This window comes from Chelmon rostratus, chromosome 6 (assembly GCF_017976325.1).
Source record: "Chelmon rostratus isolate fCheRos1 chromosome 6, fCheRos1.pri, whole genome shotgun sequence".
Lineage (NCBI taxonomy): Eukaryota > Metazoa > Chordata > Actinopteri > Chaetodontiformes > Chaetodontidae > Chelmon > Chelmon rostratus.
The window spans coordinates 5,675,574-5,693,163 of NC_055663.1; the positions used below are offsets into that span (position 1 = coordinate 5,675,574).

The 17,590-nt window shown below is 41.8% G+C and overlaps 1 protein-coding gene across 1 annotated transcript; it reads left to right on the plus strand.

Moving 5' to 3' along the window:
- Positions 1-4,133: 4,133 nt before the first annotated feature.
- Positions 4,134-16,366, plus strand: slc38a8a (solute carrier family 38 member 8a). Its single transcript, XM_041939731.1, is given in 11 exon segments — positions 4,134-4,173; positions 4,176-4,405; positions 7,213-7,411; positions 7,699-7,855; positions 8,398-8,502; positions 9,753-9,810; positions 12,506-12,620; positions 14,130-14,277; positions 14,567-14,769; positions 14,845-14,896; positions 16,264-16,366. Coding segments are annotated over 11 exon segments (1,410 nt in total).
- The last annotated feature ends 1,224 nt before the right edge of the window (positions 16,367-17,590 follow it).

A 17,590-nucleotide genomic window follows, 5' to 3' on the forward strand; every position in this document is an offset into this window, starting at 1 on the left:
TCTTCCCTGCATGTGTTTCTGCACAGACATGAATGTGAAGTGCAACTTGGCTGGTTGGCAGAGATACAACTGTGAGGCACTAATTCTAGTTGTTGGTCTGAATTATGCGGCAACATGTGATCATCTCAGAAGAATCATTTAAAAAATAGGAATTTTAAAGTTTATGGGCATATTTTTGTCTTTATTTAACAGCGGACAGATGGGAGGTGGCAGGAAACAAAGACAGATAGAGAGACGGGGTAATATGATATGCAAAATGGTCATTGGCCAGAAATGAATCAGGGATGCATTTCAACAATCAGGAAGGCCTGAGGATTGATTTTTTTTTTTTCTTTCCCCAGAAGAGCTTGCAGTACACATGTAGACTGAATAAGACAAAGTTGATCATCCAGACTGGAAATAATTGGGAACTGCTTAGTCAGGAATAGCAAGTATGATGCTTAAAGTTTAAATGTTTATTCTTGCCAAATTGCTCATCACTGCACAGTTGGCATTACAACAATGTGATGAAACCTGCAAAAGCATTTGGCTACAGACACCACAAGCAGTTATCAGGCTGAAAAGGAAAGTGGAGGTTAAATTTGTGACATGAGCTAATTCCTCTTTATTCTGCAGCTTACTGCATTTTCTCTCTCGCTTTCTTCTCTCTTTTGAGAAGGAATAATTGCATTTCTTTCTGTGGAGCAATTATAAATTGAATGGACTAATTCCATCTCCCTCATGGTTTTAGTATTGGTTATGGGCTGAATTCAGTGATGCAGGTTGATTTCATCAGAGGTGATGTGTGTCGGTGTGCTCGGGGGTCTGAGCTTTGGCTCCTTATCCGAGCCTAATAGGCCAGATCAGCCTGTGAATCTGTCACCCGTCCTCTTGGATGACGGCCCCACTCGAGAACTAATCTCCCTTGGAACCTTGGGAAACTGGGAAATGACCCCGGAGCCGCTAGCTGTGCTAACAAGATTTGGGAAAGCTGGTAGTGAGTGGAGGTCACATGCCCTCTTTCCCTCCACGGTTCCCAGATGCCAGGACTTCCTGTCAGGCCGATCAGGTCGCCTGCTCGCATCCTGGACAGGCAGTTGGAAGAGACACTGTGGCGGCTCTGAGCTGAACTCTCAACCCCCCCTCAGATTCATCACTTCTTCCCCCATCATATGTCCCACCAGCCTGTACCTCTCCCCATCCACTTTATCCATGAATGTCTGTGTGAGAATGAAAGGCTGGCATCTACACTCCTGCTTCCCCTTCGGTCACACCTGTTCACATGTTCCTCTCGCTCCTTTCCTCCATATCGTCCACTTCTCCCTTCAGAGCCAAGACTTCTGTGTCAGCCAGCGACAAACTTTTTAAAAAGGAGCCGTGACTTGACTTCACATGACTTGGACTCGAGTCAGACTCAAGTCATGAATCAGATGACTTTTTTTTACAAAATCAAAAAAGACTCAACATTGACTTTAACATAAATGACTCGTGACTTCACTTGGACTTTAGCCTTTTAACTTGGAATGACTCCTGCCCAAGTCCAAAGATTAAAACTTGTGATATAACAAAAGCATGCTTGGAATCAATGAGAAAGCAGCCAATGCTGTTGTATGAGCAGGAGGAGCAGTGCAGACCAGCATAGACTGTTGCGGTCCTCAAAAAGCAGATGGTATCATGAAATTATTTCTGTCATTCTGAACAAATGGTGCAGCCAATCATATGACCTTCACACATCATTAAGTTTATCTGACAGAAATAAATGCTTATTTTAACGAGACGAAGCTATGCTAGCAGCTCTGTGAGGCTGTGCTTAGGCACAGTGGTGCTTTGAGCTAAATGCTAATATTAGCGTGCCAACATGCTCACAATGATAATGTTAACATGCCGATTTTAAGAAGGTATAACATTGCTCTCCATGGTATTTTAGCATGCTAGCATGCTAATATTTGCTAATTAGTTTTAAGGGAAAAGTGCAGCTGGTGCTGACAGTAATGCCATTAGCTTTGCAGCTTTGTTTTTAATGGCATCAGATGAAAAGTCAGGGAAATCTTTCAAGTCAATCCACCCAATAGTTGTTGAGACATTTAAGACGCGAAAGTGGTGATATCAACAGTGCTACTGAAGCCACTGAAGCCATACTCCTCGCATGGTTACAAAAAAACATTCATTATTCTGTAGATTTAGTAAACAAACTGTTCCTAACACAAAATCAAAGACTTAGACTTCACAACTTGGCCTTCATTGCTAAGATTTGAGACTTACGACTTTTCTTACCCGCTGCAAGACCATTTATATTCAAACTCCCCTTCCCCATGATCTGGCTCACATACAAAGAGAATTTGTGAGATTCATTTTCCGCACTATTCCTTTAAATTTGAATTGGAAAGGTTACACCAGAGACGGTTCAGTTGTTCAAGAGCATCTTTGATTACATATGCAATTCAACATATTACTTCCTGATTCAGTCCATGTCCTTCCTTTTATTCAGAATGCTGCCTTTAACCTGCAGGGTGCAATCTGTTACCCTGCAACTGTACTGCAGGAAATTGATTTGTGTCGCTTTTCATTTTCATCCATGAAATTAAAAGCCAGGAACTCAATTTCACAAGTGAAATAAAGGGATGCTGTATATTGCTTTTTTTGGGGGGGTGAACTCAGTATGTTTTTGGCTTTTGTACCGCCACATCAATTTCCTGCATGAAATTTACAAGCTGCTGTGCCCATGTTTCCACTGCTGGACATTTCAGAATTGTCTTCTCAGCTGAGTAATTGTGACTTTGCGTTTACTTCTCCTTGAGAAACCCTTCCTCACCTCAGAAACTCCACATCCCTCATGCTAATTTTCAGCCTGATGCGTATTTGAGTTCTTCACATTCTGAAGCGTAATAACCAACATACAACAGCATCAATGATGGATCTGATCTTTTATGCTTGTGTGAAAACAATCTTGTCCACGTGGGACCCTCTCAACTCCCTAATTCCTCTACCGTCTGACTTTCACTGATTTAGTGCATGTGATAATCTGACCAGCCGGGACAAGACATTCTGGCCCCACACAGACGTCGCTCGTGCCCCCCATCCCACCCCTTCAACACCCTTCTCATACCTTTTTAACCCCCCACATCCTCCTCCAGTTTTTGTCACTTGTGTTGTCTTTCTTCTCAGATTCTTACTTCCATGCATCACTTTCTTCATTTACTTTGCACATCCTCATCTTAGCTGTTCTTTATGGTTTTATCCACACAGCTCCCTCCGTTCCTGTAACTTGCCCTCTCCTGCTCCCCACTCTTTCTTCTGCCTCACCTATTCACATCACCGGATTTAACAGTGAGCCAGGCAGCCCGACACACGTGTGCACATACATGCTGTCTCCCACAAACTGTGGCTCTTTGTTAAATGTGACAATTATGAGGAATATAGAAAACACACAAACAAAAAACCAATACACTGGCTAATGAGGACAGATGTGTTCAACAGAACTTTAGCTAGTTAATTCTCAGTCAGTAAATGACACACAGGTATATTCAGCATATATAACCGTATGTTGATTTGTTCTTAGTTATCAATGTAATTTGTAATGATCACACTTCATTTTATTGGGTTTTTTTGCAGTGCAGTTCTTGCTGAGATAGTGTGTGATGAGTGCTGTGTATCATTTTGCATTATGTGTGTTTTCCTGTTTGTTTAGTTCTGTTCTGTAATTGTATTTATTTCTTAAGTGAAAATGAGCTTCATGCTAACTGTGGTAAAAGACATCAAATAGCAACATTTATATCTACTATTATCCATGGCCCCTTTCAAATAAATGAAACAAATAAGTAGTGAGTGGGCTGACAAATTATTATATGTTAGATTCAATCATGACTGGTTTGGGAACCAGGGAGTCCCTTATCTGGATTTTATCTAGGCACCTTTATTCTTATTTGCATTAAACTTTCTTTAAAAACGATGCATGGTAAGGCCCCTGTGGTTGTCTTTGAAAGTTTGGGCACCGTTTCCGAGCGGCACCTGAAGGCAGCAGCTGCCCTCCATCAGGCCCACCCCTCCCTCCTCTGTCCACGAGGCTCACCTTGCTCAACGAGCGGCCCGGCCCACATAGCGCAGCACCGTGCGCGAGGAGTGGTCGACAGCTCGCCGCCGGCTCGCGCGGGTGTATGTCTGTAGCCTGTGAGCGCGCGTGTGCGTCAGTGTGTCCCGCCGCGAGTTTCCCGCCGGTTGAAGCATGGAGGAATTGGCCAGAGAGAGCATCAGTCTGCTGGCTTCGGCCTCAGCCAAGCCCCCGCTGGACGTGACCGCCGGGCCTCGGCTCGGCTCCATGGGGGCCATTTTCATCATGCTGAAGTCCGCCCTGGGCGCCGGCCTCCTCAATTTCCCCTGGGCCTTCGAGAGAGCCGGGGGCATCCGCAGCGCAGTCACCGTGGAGCTGGTGGGCATGTTTTTTCTATAAAAATAAGATTAAAATAAGATATTTCTACTCTACGCTTTGCTGGGTTTTGGCAGAGATCTTAGCGCAGACAGCCAAACTGCTTTTTCGAAGGTTATTTATCAAAAGTAGAGGTAACTTTTATATATATTTTTATTGGAAGTTTGTTGTGGGGAGATGCATCTAATCTGCTGAGGGCTGGGGTCCACTGACGTCAATTAGGGAGATTGTGATCTGTTCCACCTGACAGGAGAGGCCATGTCAGATTGACCTCAGCACCTTTACATTCACTTTATTCTTATCAGTCTCACTTTTCCTCCTTTGCTCTCCTCTTTTCTCCTCGCTGTCATCACACAACTGCAATATTGAAATTGTTTAGGGGATTAGCACTTCAGTCTTCAGTCGTGTTACCTTCTGCTGAAACCAGAACTCTTCACCCCACTTGGTCATGACTTTGGCCTGAAAACTGACTTGAAAGCTGCGTTTTAGTCATGTATAAAACATTTCCCAGACTCACCACAAATCCCAGAGCAAGTCTTTTTTTTTTTTTTTCTTTTTTTGGCCGTGTCCCATGTGGATGATGGGAGCTGTGCTGGGGAACCTGAGCACTCTAGTTTTTGAGTTTGTCCTGAGCAGGCTGGAGAAACTCAGAGAGCAAAGCAAACTTTCACTGCTTTTTGTATGAGTCTGTTCAAGAGTTGGAAAGAAAAATAGAAATTATTTTCCTGGTGTCTTCTTTCTACCTTTTACTGCAAAAAAACACCTTGCAGTAGGAACATATATTTAAACGTACTCATTTAGGGGTGTTGGCTTCATTGCTGCTCCTTCCTTATCACGTCTCCCTGCAGACTTTGGACAAAATAAGGCTTGAATGTTTTTAATTGTTAATTGTGTGTCGTCGATGTTGTCAGTTTTGTTGTCTCATAGAGACTGTCTTTTTTTGATTTGATACTCGTGTGGTTTCATCGTCATGTCCCCCAATTCCAAAATTGGATGTGAAATTAAACGAGTGAGTTATCTGGTCCTGAAACAAAGAAAGTTTTTGTATGCCAAAATTTCTATCACGTTATTCAGTCCCAATTTAACATGTAGTTTAAATTGATTTATTTTGTTTTTTTATCATTTAAAATATCAGGAAAAGCTGACAGATGCACAGCCACCATATATCAAAAGCTCACAGAATTTTGTACATGGCTAATGCCTCAGCTAACATTTGCCTAATTACACGGAGCCACATTAGCATTTGTTTAGCATCGTGTCTCTAGCCATCGAACAAATGTAAGTCCAATATTCACTCAACTTTTAGCTCTTGTTTTGGTCTCCACATACTCCTGAGAAAAGTGTCTCTGTATGTGCTAACTGACTAGCTATTAGCTAACATTGTCTGCTGTTTTAGTGAAGAGTAGATTCATCAGAGGTCAGGTAGCTTCAGGTAGCTGGATGACAAGCGTGAAGCAAACAATTCATGTGCTGTTAAACCTGAACTGTTTACTAAAACAGACTAAAACGCTTAATAGATCTTCAGAGGAAACAGAGCTTGGTTTTTCATACAGTATCCTTATGAGCTCCCCTTTCACACAACAATGATTTGCTAATCAGCTATGTGGTCTGTTCTTTTAAATTCAATACTGTTGAGTAGTACAGTTTCTCAAACGAAATAAACGATTTGCTGCATCAATTGGACTTTTGAAACTTGACAGGAAATTTGCTTTGTGCTATTTTCTGTATTAAATTAATGGAAAACATAATATGTAGCTTAACTGATCATGAAAGTGCTAATTAGATAATTGAGAAAACAGGGTCAAGAGATGTTGGCTCACAGAGATCTATAACCCTGAAGGATGCCTCCTCTCTCCACTGCTTTCCCTTCCTTTTGTTTAGGTTGTGTAGCAGGTTTTCTTATTGTTATCCTCCACACCTCTCATTATAGTAACTCCCTGCTTCTTGTTACCATATTAACCCTGAAGACACTGACATTAATCCTGATACATAGCAGGGGCAACCTCCTGGGCTGTGAAGGTAATTGCTCAGCTCATCTTTTAACATAAAAGTTGAAAGGGTTTAACTAGAAATTTTAAGATGGCCATCCTCTTCCCTTTGATGTTATATTATGGCAGCTGTAGAAGATAGAAGCCAGTATGGGTAATATGGTGACGTTAGCCTTGTCAGTGTATGTGGAAAACAGCTTTCAGTTTGGCATATCTGCAGCAAGATTAGATTAGATTAGATAAAACTTTATTAATCCCACAATGGAGAAATTCACTCTTACAGATTAAATGTATTGTGCTTTATCCCTGTTGACAATAAAATCAATAATTGTTCTCAATCTACAATCTAGAATAAAGAAGGACAAAGAAGTTTCATTAAAGCCACCACTGTACATTTGAAAATTTGTGACAATGGCACCATCTGCTGGTCAGGATTAGTATGGTTTTGAATGAGATTCCTGACTTTCAGTGTTGAAAGAAAAAAAAAACATTTTTTAATACCCACCTTTGTTTGTTTTCTTGTTTTTTTTTCATTTAACAAAAGAGGCAATTCTCAGATTTGAATGTTGTCTGAATGAGAACTCAACCCATAAATCGGTCGATATTAGCCAATTGTAGTGTAGTGTTTTGGCCAAAGTAACAAGGTAGTAAAGTACAGAAATGCCACAACTAGATTAGAGTGTAATTCAGAAATCGTGTCACCAAAAGGCAAAATGACTCTTTGAAGCTATCAGGTCAAATCTTCATAAAGATATAAATATCCTGTCTTAAAATGTGTCACCTGGATCTCTTGGCTCCATCGTTCGGCTTTCCTTCACTCAGGTCTCCCTCGTGTTCCTGGTCAGTGGTCTGATCATCCTGGGCTACTCTTCATCCATCAGTGGCCAGTGCACTTACCAGGCGGTGGTGAAGGAGGTGTGCGGGCCGGCCATCGGTCAGCTGTGTGAGATATGCTTCGTCTTCAACCTCTTCATGATCTCTGTGGCCTTTCTGGTTATAGTGGATGACCAGCTGGAGAAGTGTGAGTCAGAGAGTCGGCCTGAGCAGTTTGTACTGATTTGTATTTTTTTTTGTAAAATCCTTTTCAGCATTATCATTAATATGCAGTTTTTGTAAATAACCTATTTGTGTTTGAACAAACTTGCTTTCTTAGATGACCTGTAGTGAAATGATTGTTGAGCAGCTCTAATAAAGCTTCTCAACCGACGCACACAGAGTCTGATTATTTAGCGTTGTCTGTGCTTCCTCCAGTAAATTTGTGCTTTTGTGCTTGCGTGTCATGTCTGTGCGTTGTTGTTTACCCGTCAGTGTGCGGCTCTTTGTATGAGCTGGTAACTGGTTTGCCGGAGTCAGAGATGCCGTACCACTTCTACACAGACCAGCGCTTCGCCCTGGTGCTGCTCTGCATCCTCCTCATCCTGCCACTGTCCATCTCCAAAGAGATCAGCATTCAGAAATACATCAGGTCAGTTTTTGATTTGAATTGAATTCTAGCTTGTGTGTGGCTTTGGTATAAACGCCAGACAGGATTTTGGTGAACACTTAGCCTTTGATGGAGCTCCACCATCAGTTCTTTAACAAGGGAACTCAACAGCTAATGGCCAGACTTCCACGAAACAGAAATCAAAATTCAGTATATATTCATGTAAATATACAGTACACGAATAACTTGCACATTCATGCTCCCCTGAGGATGAACTGTGTTTATTTTGGGTGCTTCATTAACTTCTCTCGAGTGCCACCTACATGGCAGAATGTCAGATTTATGCTCCAGATACTGTGTCACATAACAGGCAGATTACCATGAAAGTTTTTAAAAAGGTTTTGCTGATCTTCAGTGGTTAAACCACCCGTCTTGCTGCGGTGATGTAGAATTATATGTGTGTGTGTATAGATAAATGACACCTGTGGTCAGTTCTCAGTAATCGACTCATCCATTGCACTTAAATGTCTGTGGTTTGTCTGATTTGTGTGTGACCCAGGCGTTTTGTCTCTGTCCTCTCACAGTGTTCTGGGCACTCTGGCTGCGACCTACCTAACCATTGCTATCATCATCAAATACCACACCAGGCCTTCTGTTCTGGTTCACATCGCCCCTCTCTACAGCAGTGGGTATGTGTGTGAGAGAGTGTGGGTGTTTTTCTTCTGTGGATGGGGACAAATGATGGGATCCAAGGCTCTCAACAATCTCCACTGGTCACAGTGGGTCGTCCTGTTTGCAGCACTTATTTTATGACGTTTTGGGAACTACTCTGATTTGCTATCTTGCAGAGAGTTAGAATGAAAATTCTCCTATTTGTTAAATAAAGCTACAGCCAGGTGACGGCTAGCTTAGCTTAGCATAAAGACTGGTATCGGGGGAAACGGCTAGCTAAACTGCCACTTTCTGTTTTTACACTTGGCTTATTGTATGATATGAATGACCAAGATATAAGATGTTAATCATCATTTCATTTTTGTAAGGCACTTTGGACTGCAATTCCTGTATGAAAGGTGCTGTACTAATATACAAATTTGTGAGTTTTAGATGTGCTGGTAGGTAGAAAGGCAAGCTAGCTGCTTCCGTCTGTGTTCAGTCTCCATGCAAAGCTAAGCTAGCTGTCTGTTGGCTGTAGCTCCATGATTGACAAACAGATGACAGTAATATTGATCTTCTCATTTCATTCTTTGCATGATAGCAAATAACTACTCCCCAAAATGTCAGACTATTCTTTCACATTTGTTTTGGTTTCTTGTGATGAAACGAGTCTGCAGCTGTCAAAATTAATTACAAAATTATTTTCTGTGAATATATGCTTAGCTGTCTATATTGACTGTTGTGTGCATAATTGAAACGAGGTGTGTAATCTACTTTCAAGCTTCAGCAGTTTGGGTGGAAATGAAGAACGAAAATAGAACAGAAAATAATGATAACAAAATGCTAAACAGTAAGTTTTTATGTGTCTTTTTTATAAAGTAAAGTTTTGTCTTAGAGCCTGTCTTTTCTATGTAATAAATACACTTTATCACCAGAGCAAGTTCATGTAATGAGGTTGCTTCCAGGATATATGACATGTGTCATGAGTCATAAATCTGCTTTGAATCCAGGCCACCAGGACAGATAAAGTAGATCAGACCACTGTGCTCGCTCCCCTCCTTAAACCCCTGTGTCACTGTAAAGACGCTCTATCTGGCTCACTGACTTACCCCAGCTGCTCTTGTCAGCTGTGTGCCTGTGATTGACAGATGAACTCTATAGTGAAGTGTCTCTAAATGCCATGGCATTATGAATGGTGCCCTAATAATAGCTTATTTCTCCTTCTTCTCATGGCATTTGTGAAATCTAAAAAATGACTCTTGTGTCTCCTCCTGTCTGTGTGCAGAATCAGCTCCTGGGCCTCCATGTTCAGTGTCATCCCGACCATCTGCTTCGGTTTTCAAGTGAGTGCATCAATTTGAAATGTATTCATATAAGACCCTTTGAGACTTGGTTAACATGTGTTTGGAGCATCATACTGCGCTAAGGCTGGAGGCCACTGAGTGTGCGGTTGTGTGTGGCTCATGTATGTATGAATGCTTCAGAAGGGGAAAACTGTTTAGCTCTGGCTGCAAAATTATAAAGACATACGTGGGGCTACATTAAAATGTGATTACCTAGCAAGTAAGAAGCAGATTTTTCTCACTCATAAAACCTTTCCTTGCATGTAGTTTGGGTTTTACAACATTTGTCCAGATCTGTCTGATTTTCTGCCTCCACCCCAAAACAATGGAGGTACATGGGATTTCATTTGTAGTGACCAAAGCAATGAGAAGTTGCATTTTCAAAACTCAGAAACTGCGTCCCCCTTATGGGTCATTCGCATAATAGCAGAAAAACTAGCCTTCTGTGCTGTGTACGCCATAATTGTTCTGTAAATTCAGTTAAGAAATGGTTTAAAATAATGGTACTATACTTCATCGCATTTCCCTTCCTTCATTTGGGGCTCCATACGCATACAAAACAGCTGCCTCACAAGAGACGACACTTGAACTAAAAACAAACCACTCAAACAGTAAAACTAATATTCTTTCAAAATGGAAGCTTCAAAGTTGTAATTAAGATTTCAGTCTTGCACCTGCTGTTACTGGTGGTAACAGCAAATGCTGTTTAGTACTACAGGTCACATAATTCTGTGAGCAGCAAAACAAACTATTGTCGGATTAATGAAGAAGTTGGACAATAATTGGCATTTTTCCATCATTCTGTGATTTTTATGCTGCACACAGCATTCGTCTGCGACCAGCAGGGCACAGTGAGAGGAGTTATTACATCAGTGAGAAGTTTGAGGTGTGCAGCAAGTCGCCTGCAGCTCTTCATCTGACAGCTCACTGTGGCTGCTGCTCCATTACTCCCTGCCATATGTCAAACTGATCCACCGTCAAAACATGCACATTGCATTTCCTGTGAGTAGTTCATAATAAAAGCCAACTTGTGTTTCACCAGTTAAATATTTCCAATGTGAAACTGTAGCAGTAGAAAATCTTTGGTTTGAATTCGCAGTAACTTTACACATCCTTAGTTCCAGAATGTTGAAATCATCATTTATTAAGACCTTATTAATGAGGTTTCTGCTGGTGTCCGGGCAGCCTCACTGCAACGACAGGAGTCCAGGTAGTCACTGTCCACAGGTGCTGGCAGGCAGACTACCTTTTGGATAGAACCAGGCTAGCTGTTTCCCCAGTTTCTGGTCTTTATGCTGAGTTGAAGCTAATTTCATATTTACCACACAGACATGAGAGTGTTTTCTATCATGTCATCTAACTGAGCAAGAAGGGAATATGTCAGTGTGTTGATCTAAACATGGAACTCGCAGTGCCCTTCAGCCATTAGTTGATTAGTGTGGTTGGGATTAAAGTTCAGCAACTTCCTGCTCTAGGCGGCTTTGTGCATTACTTTGCATACAGCAGGATGGGACTGGTGCCAAAGGAAAAACACACCACTTACACAACAATGGAGGAGGCAAGTGCTAAAGTTGTTTTTGTGATGTGATGATTTGTACTTTTTCCTCTGGATGTAGACCTCACTGTTTTCCACTGAAACTACTTTAAATATAGAAAAAATGACCTGCATGATATATAAAATGGAAGGATGCACTGCCGTGAGCGCCACAAACAAAATTCCATTTAGTTCCAGTATGAGGCTGGAGACACAGGTCTCAGACCAATAAAAGCAAACATCTGCATGGCAAGATGCCACTAGAGGCAAATGAGAAAATGATTTTTGGAATTTCTGTGCTGCAAAATATAGCAGACATTGAAGTGATGCAGAGTGGGTTTTCTCAGTAGTCTTTAGGACCTGGACTTTCTCAGGAGGGTGTTTCAGTGTAGTGTAAAGGTCAGCAGCCTGGTGCAGCCTGAGGCTGCGGTGCTCTGTGGGAACTTGGCAGAGTGAGCTTTTCATATTTGATAGCGGGGTAGGCTACAAGGGAAAAAGATCATTCTGTCAATCTAAAGCAGGACAGACTGATGTGTAACTTCCCAAGTTGCCTAGGTAACCCCTGAGGGATGCTGGCAGGATATAATAAAAGGAAGGGAAAGTGTGAAAGGACTGATGCATGTCCTCTCACAGAAACACACACAGAGAAACACACCCTCAGGGTGAGTGATTGCACTGCAAAGGATTGAAAAGAGACCTGATGAGGAGTGGGGGGAGGGGATGGCAGGAAAGGGGAAGCGAGATTTAAAACCAGGCAATGGCAGCTGGGATCAAGTGGGGACAAGAGTCTGTATCCTGACCTCTGTGATGGTTTCACTTGCCCTATTGTGCCACTCAGAGCCCGCAGCCTTCATTTAATTCCCTATCTCAATTCATCACACCGGCAGAAAGATCATAGATAAGACCTTTGGATCCTCACCATGCACTGTGAGCTCCAAACAGATGAGAAAAATCCCGGGCCGGTGGCTAGAGAGGCACACAATCTGTCTGACCAACTACCAGCCCCTATCGTATCTGTCAGTGGATCTGTATTTTGCCTCCTCTGCTTTAAACAGAGAGGAGGAGTACAAGAAATCAGATGCTTTACTGATCAGTTGTTGGAATTAACCTTTATTCTCTGGGATTTTTCTGTTTACTTTCATGTCTTTGTGTTTGTTCCAGTGCCACGAGGCGTCCATCGCCATCTACAGCAGCATGGAGAACCAGCGGCTCTCTCACTGGGTCTTCATCTCTGTCATCTCCATGATCTTTTGTCTCGTCATCTACTCCCTCACAGGTTTCTACTATCTCTCTCTTCTATCCACTTCCCCCTGGATTATAATACACCCAGCTTCTCTCCACACATTACCAGTGCAGTTTCAGCACCAGAGTGTGTTTTTGTGTGCTTTTGATACAGAGAAGTCTGTTCCAGAGGTATGATTGCACCACTTTGTCTCATATCAAGGTGAAGTGAGCAGCATGCTTTGAAGGTCGCAGCCTCTAGATTGTAAAACGATGCTTGAAAGTTTTGTTCTCTCTAGCTGTGTGTTGGTCCACTGCTTCAGTCCAAACTGGAATATCTCAACATCTATTTGATTGCAGTGACATTTTCTAACAGATATTCAGTCTCCAGACAATGAATCGTAATGACTTAGCTGATCCCCTGACATTTCCTTCAGCGCCACCCTGAGGTTGACATTTGTGGTTTTGAGTGAAATGTCTCAAAAACTAGAGAACTGGCTTGTCATGAAATTTGGTTCAGATGTTCACATCCCCCTCAGGATGAAGTGGAATAACTTTGATGATGCTCTGACTTTTCATCTAGCACCACCATCAGGTGAAATCTTTAATTGGTCTAAAACTTTTGTTTATGACCAAATAATAATAATAATAATACATTTTATTTGTTAAAAGCGCCTTTCAGGACACTCAAGGACACTTTACATCACAGGAAATAACAAACAACAATACGATAAAACACAATAAAATAGAATAATCAAGTGATAAAACAAATAAGTGTAAAATCAGACTGACCATTTGACCTCATGTGGGATAAGCAAGTCTGAACAGGTGAGTTTTGAGTGTGGATTTAAATCGGGAAAATGAATCAATGTTTTTTATTTCGGGTGGTAATGAGTTCCAGAGCCGGGGAGCAGAGCGGCTGAATGCTCTGTTCCCCATTGTGGTAAGACGGGCGGAGACAGACAAGTTGATAGTAGAGGAGGATCTGAGGGAGCGAGACAACTAATGACAATATCATCAGCTGTACTTTAGTGCTAATTAGCAAGTGCTAGCATGCTAATATGCTAAACTAAGATGGTCATGTTTAACACAGTGCTGATAAATATCAGCAAATTGGCATGACGGTGTGACAATGGGCCCAATACAGCCTCACAGAGCTGATAACATGGCTGTAGTCTCTGTATCCCAAATCCAAACTACATTCTAATGAAGTTCATACTGAAGACTAATTCTAAGGAGGTTTCGAATGTGTAATTTGTTCACACTGCAATAAAGTCTGCTCATAACAGTCAGTGTGCAAACTAAAAAAAAAATCATTTTTGAATGGGCTGTTGATGGGACACAATTCACCCACAATTGAACATGTTTTAGGCACCTCGCTCCACTTTACAGCATCCATACAAGTATGTCACTCCAACTCATTGTCATGCCACTGTGTTTGTGCTGAGTCAGCTCACTTGGCCATTGTTTGTGAGTGAAAATGTCAGTTTTTCCATTTGGCATCAGATGCACTGTATCTGTTGCAGATGGATAAGGAAACCACATCCTCCATTCTCTGTTGCAGGGGTTTATGGGTACCTGACATTTGGAAAGGACGTGAAGGCCGACATTCTGATGTCGTACACCGGTGATGACATTCTGATGCTCATTGCCAGGCTGCTGTTTGGAGTCTCCATCATCACCATCTATCCCATCATCCTGCTGCTGGGCAGGTCAGGGACACGATCTTAGTGAATTTATTTATCACTTCAGTTGAATCTGTCTTAGTCTGTCTCACTATGACACTTTCAATAAATCATCCAAAGTTATCTGAAATGTTGAGGTGAAGTTTAAATAAAGCTATTTACAGTAAACGTGACCAGGACACAGGATGTTTTGATAGTTATGAAAAAATTACACGGTTACACATTCCTCAAATTCTCTGAATTCAGTGTTTCGAATGACAATGCTTGTCTTCAGCCACACTAATTGATCTAAGACGTACCCATTCTTGTGCATCAGATCAGTGATCCAGGACCCCCTGCTGAGCTGGCGGCGGAGATGTGAAGGTGCGGTAATGGAGGAGTTTGAAAGCCGCAGCCGCTACGTGCTGACGGTCCTCTGGATAACGGTGACACTGCTCATTGCCACATTTGTACCAGACATCAGCAAGGTCATCAGTGTCATCGGAGGGATCAGTGCCTTTTTTATCTTCATCTTTCCAGGTAATTGCTTATACTGTAGATTCATATTCCCCCTATTGTGTTGCAACCCTTAAACCCTGTGATGTGTTTGAACAGGACTCTGTTTGATGTTTGCCATGCAGTCTGAGCCAGTGTCCTGGAAGACCAGGTGAGAAAGAACCTCATTTAAATGTTAATGTATTGTAAATATACGTGTAATAATAATAATACTCGAGACAAAGAATGAACATAGTAAAATAAGTTGAACTGCCTGAGTGGGTGTTAATCAGTATGTTCATCCTTAGAGAAACCTTGAACGTGGACATTTTTATTCTAACAGCTTTTTTTTTTAAACACACTCTTGGTTCTAAACTCTGAGTTTTTTTTCCCCTGGTAGTGGTGGGTGTGAGGATGGTGAACCTGTTTGGCCATCCAGATGTTTGGACAGTTATATCACAGACTTGTTACCTACACATATCTGTGACTTTGTTTCTGCCAGTGATGTTGCTGCAGACAGTAACGCTCTAAAATGAGCTGCAGATCAAAGCTTGTACTTGTACACATGTAAACATTAAAATGTAATGTGCAGATGACTAAGATATTTCGTCACATTCAATCTTACCTGAGGACTTCAGTGCTTGTACAGTTGATAGATTGTAGTGCATCCTCAGGCCAGATTCCCATGGGACTTACTTTGTGAATAGAATGACACCATGGCTTTTCCCCCCTGCTGGTTAGGTTCTACAAACAACTAACACATCAGTAAATTGTGTATTCTGTTCACTTAAGGCAGTGTGGTGTTCCAGTGGTTGGCACCATGAAACATACAGTTAAGGTTAACTGGAGCATGAGTGGTTCTCCGTCTCCATGCGTTAGCCTGTGATGGTGTCCCTAATGTCAGCTGAGCCTGGCTCAAGCCCCCCGCAGATAGACGGTTTGCTATTTGCTGTTCTGTGTTTTAGCAATGTAATCAACAACACAGCCTATTGGGCCTCCTTTTAAGGATTTAAACGTTACGTCTAAAGACAGTCATGTCAGCATAAATGATTTTGACAAATGAAGCATCTTTACACCGTTGAGGGTGAGCCAGGTGTGCAGAGAGAACAAGTATGCAGGCTTTGAACTTCTCTCTCAAGCTCTTTTTCATTCCTTACGTATATAATCGCTTCTGGCGATGAACAAGTGAAACACTATGAATGACTGGCTATGAATGAAAAATGGTTTCAAGGTGTGAGCCGTTAGCCGGCAGGCTTGTAGAGTGTGGCCACTCAGAACAGCTACTTCTCCTGTTGTACAAGCATTTTAAGAGAATTATTTTATTTGCCAAAATGTAAATGAATCTATTGAAAGAACAGAGCTCAAGTTGTAGTTCACAGCCAGCTGATTATTAATTGACGGGGGATGCTGGGGGGCACAGTGATAACCACATTCAGACTTGGGATAGACCAAAGGGATGACTTTGGTTTTGTTTTTCTCTGTTTGGAGAGATGCTTGAAATATTTGCTTAGTGTTTACGTGGCACCCTGTCCTCCCCAGAGTCATCCTCACAGTTTGGGGAGGTGTGACCTTGCTCTGCGGAGCTTTCATCTTCGGCCAGAGCACCACCATCGCCGTCATGCAGATCCTCGGAAAGATCTGACTGTTCCTCCTCCCAGCTGATCCAGGGGTTTTTGTCATAGAGACTGTGGTGCCTAGATTTTACTTGTACTTGTACCTGTGGGTAAGCTGATGAAGCCTTAAAATCATCATTTTCTTGAACACAACATTTCACTTTTATGGTGACCATAATATTTGGTTGTCAGTAGTGTAACATAAAAACAACAGCAGGAACACTGTGCCAATGTGAAATGAAAAAATATTACCATGTGTGCCAGACATGGTGCAGTAAACCAGGAGAGTTTGCTTCATAAGTTTTGCACAGTCTGCATGTTACCATTACAATAAGTGATGGAGGAGGCCAGATTGAGAATATATAATGTTGGTATCCACTGTAAAATCTTGTAAGACTGAGTTGACAGAGTTGGCTTGAGGGAGCCACAAGGGATGGGGAGGTAAGATATCCAGATGTTTCCGTACATGTATATTTGAAAGTGTGTGTAAATAAGTCTTGTTATATGTTTTGTTTAAAAAAAACACGCTCCATTCTGATATTAAGTATGTAAAGTAGTCGTGTAATGAATACTGAGTTAATGAAAAGATAATTGAATAAAATAATTTTTATATGAAACCTTTGCTGAATGTGAAGCTGTTTTAGTACACATGGAAAATACCCAAAGGAGGTATCTTATTCAGCGACCAGTAGCCACCAGTGCAATCAAGCTGTGTTCTCCACCAGCAACGATTGATTTTTTTTTTTTGATTTTTTGTGGTTTAGGACTGCACCGACATGAAGTTTGCAGACTCCAGACACAGGTTTAAAAAAAGAGCGGTCAAAAAGCCCTTAATATGGGTCAAGCTCCTGGATCTTTACCCTGATGACATCATCAGGGTCACCTTCCCAAACACAGCAGACATTTATATAACTGTTTTCACACGCTGAGTAGAACTAATGTGTCCAAAGTCCATGCTCCAACCCCAACACTGTAAAACAAAACCGAAGGTGATAATTTGCAAATCCTTTTTAACAAAGACGCTATTATAAACAGTACAAAGACAATGTTTGTTTAACCTCATCAACTTCATTGATTTTTGTAAATATATTTTTCAAACGAGTTGGGACAGGAGCAACCAAAGACTGGGAAGGTTGTGGAACGCTCCAAAAACACCTGTTTGGATCATTCCACAGGTAAACAGGTTGCTTGGTAACAGGTGATAGTATCATGATTGGGTACTCAGTCGTTCACAAGCGAGGATGGAGGAGGTT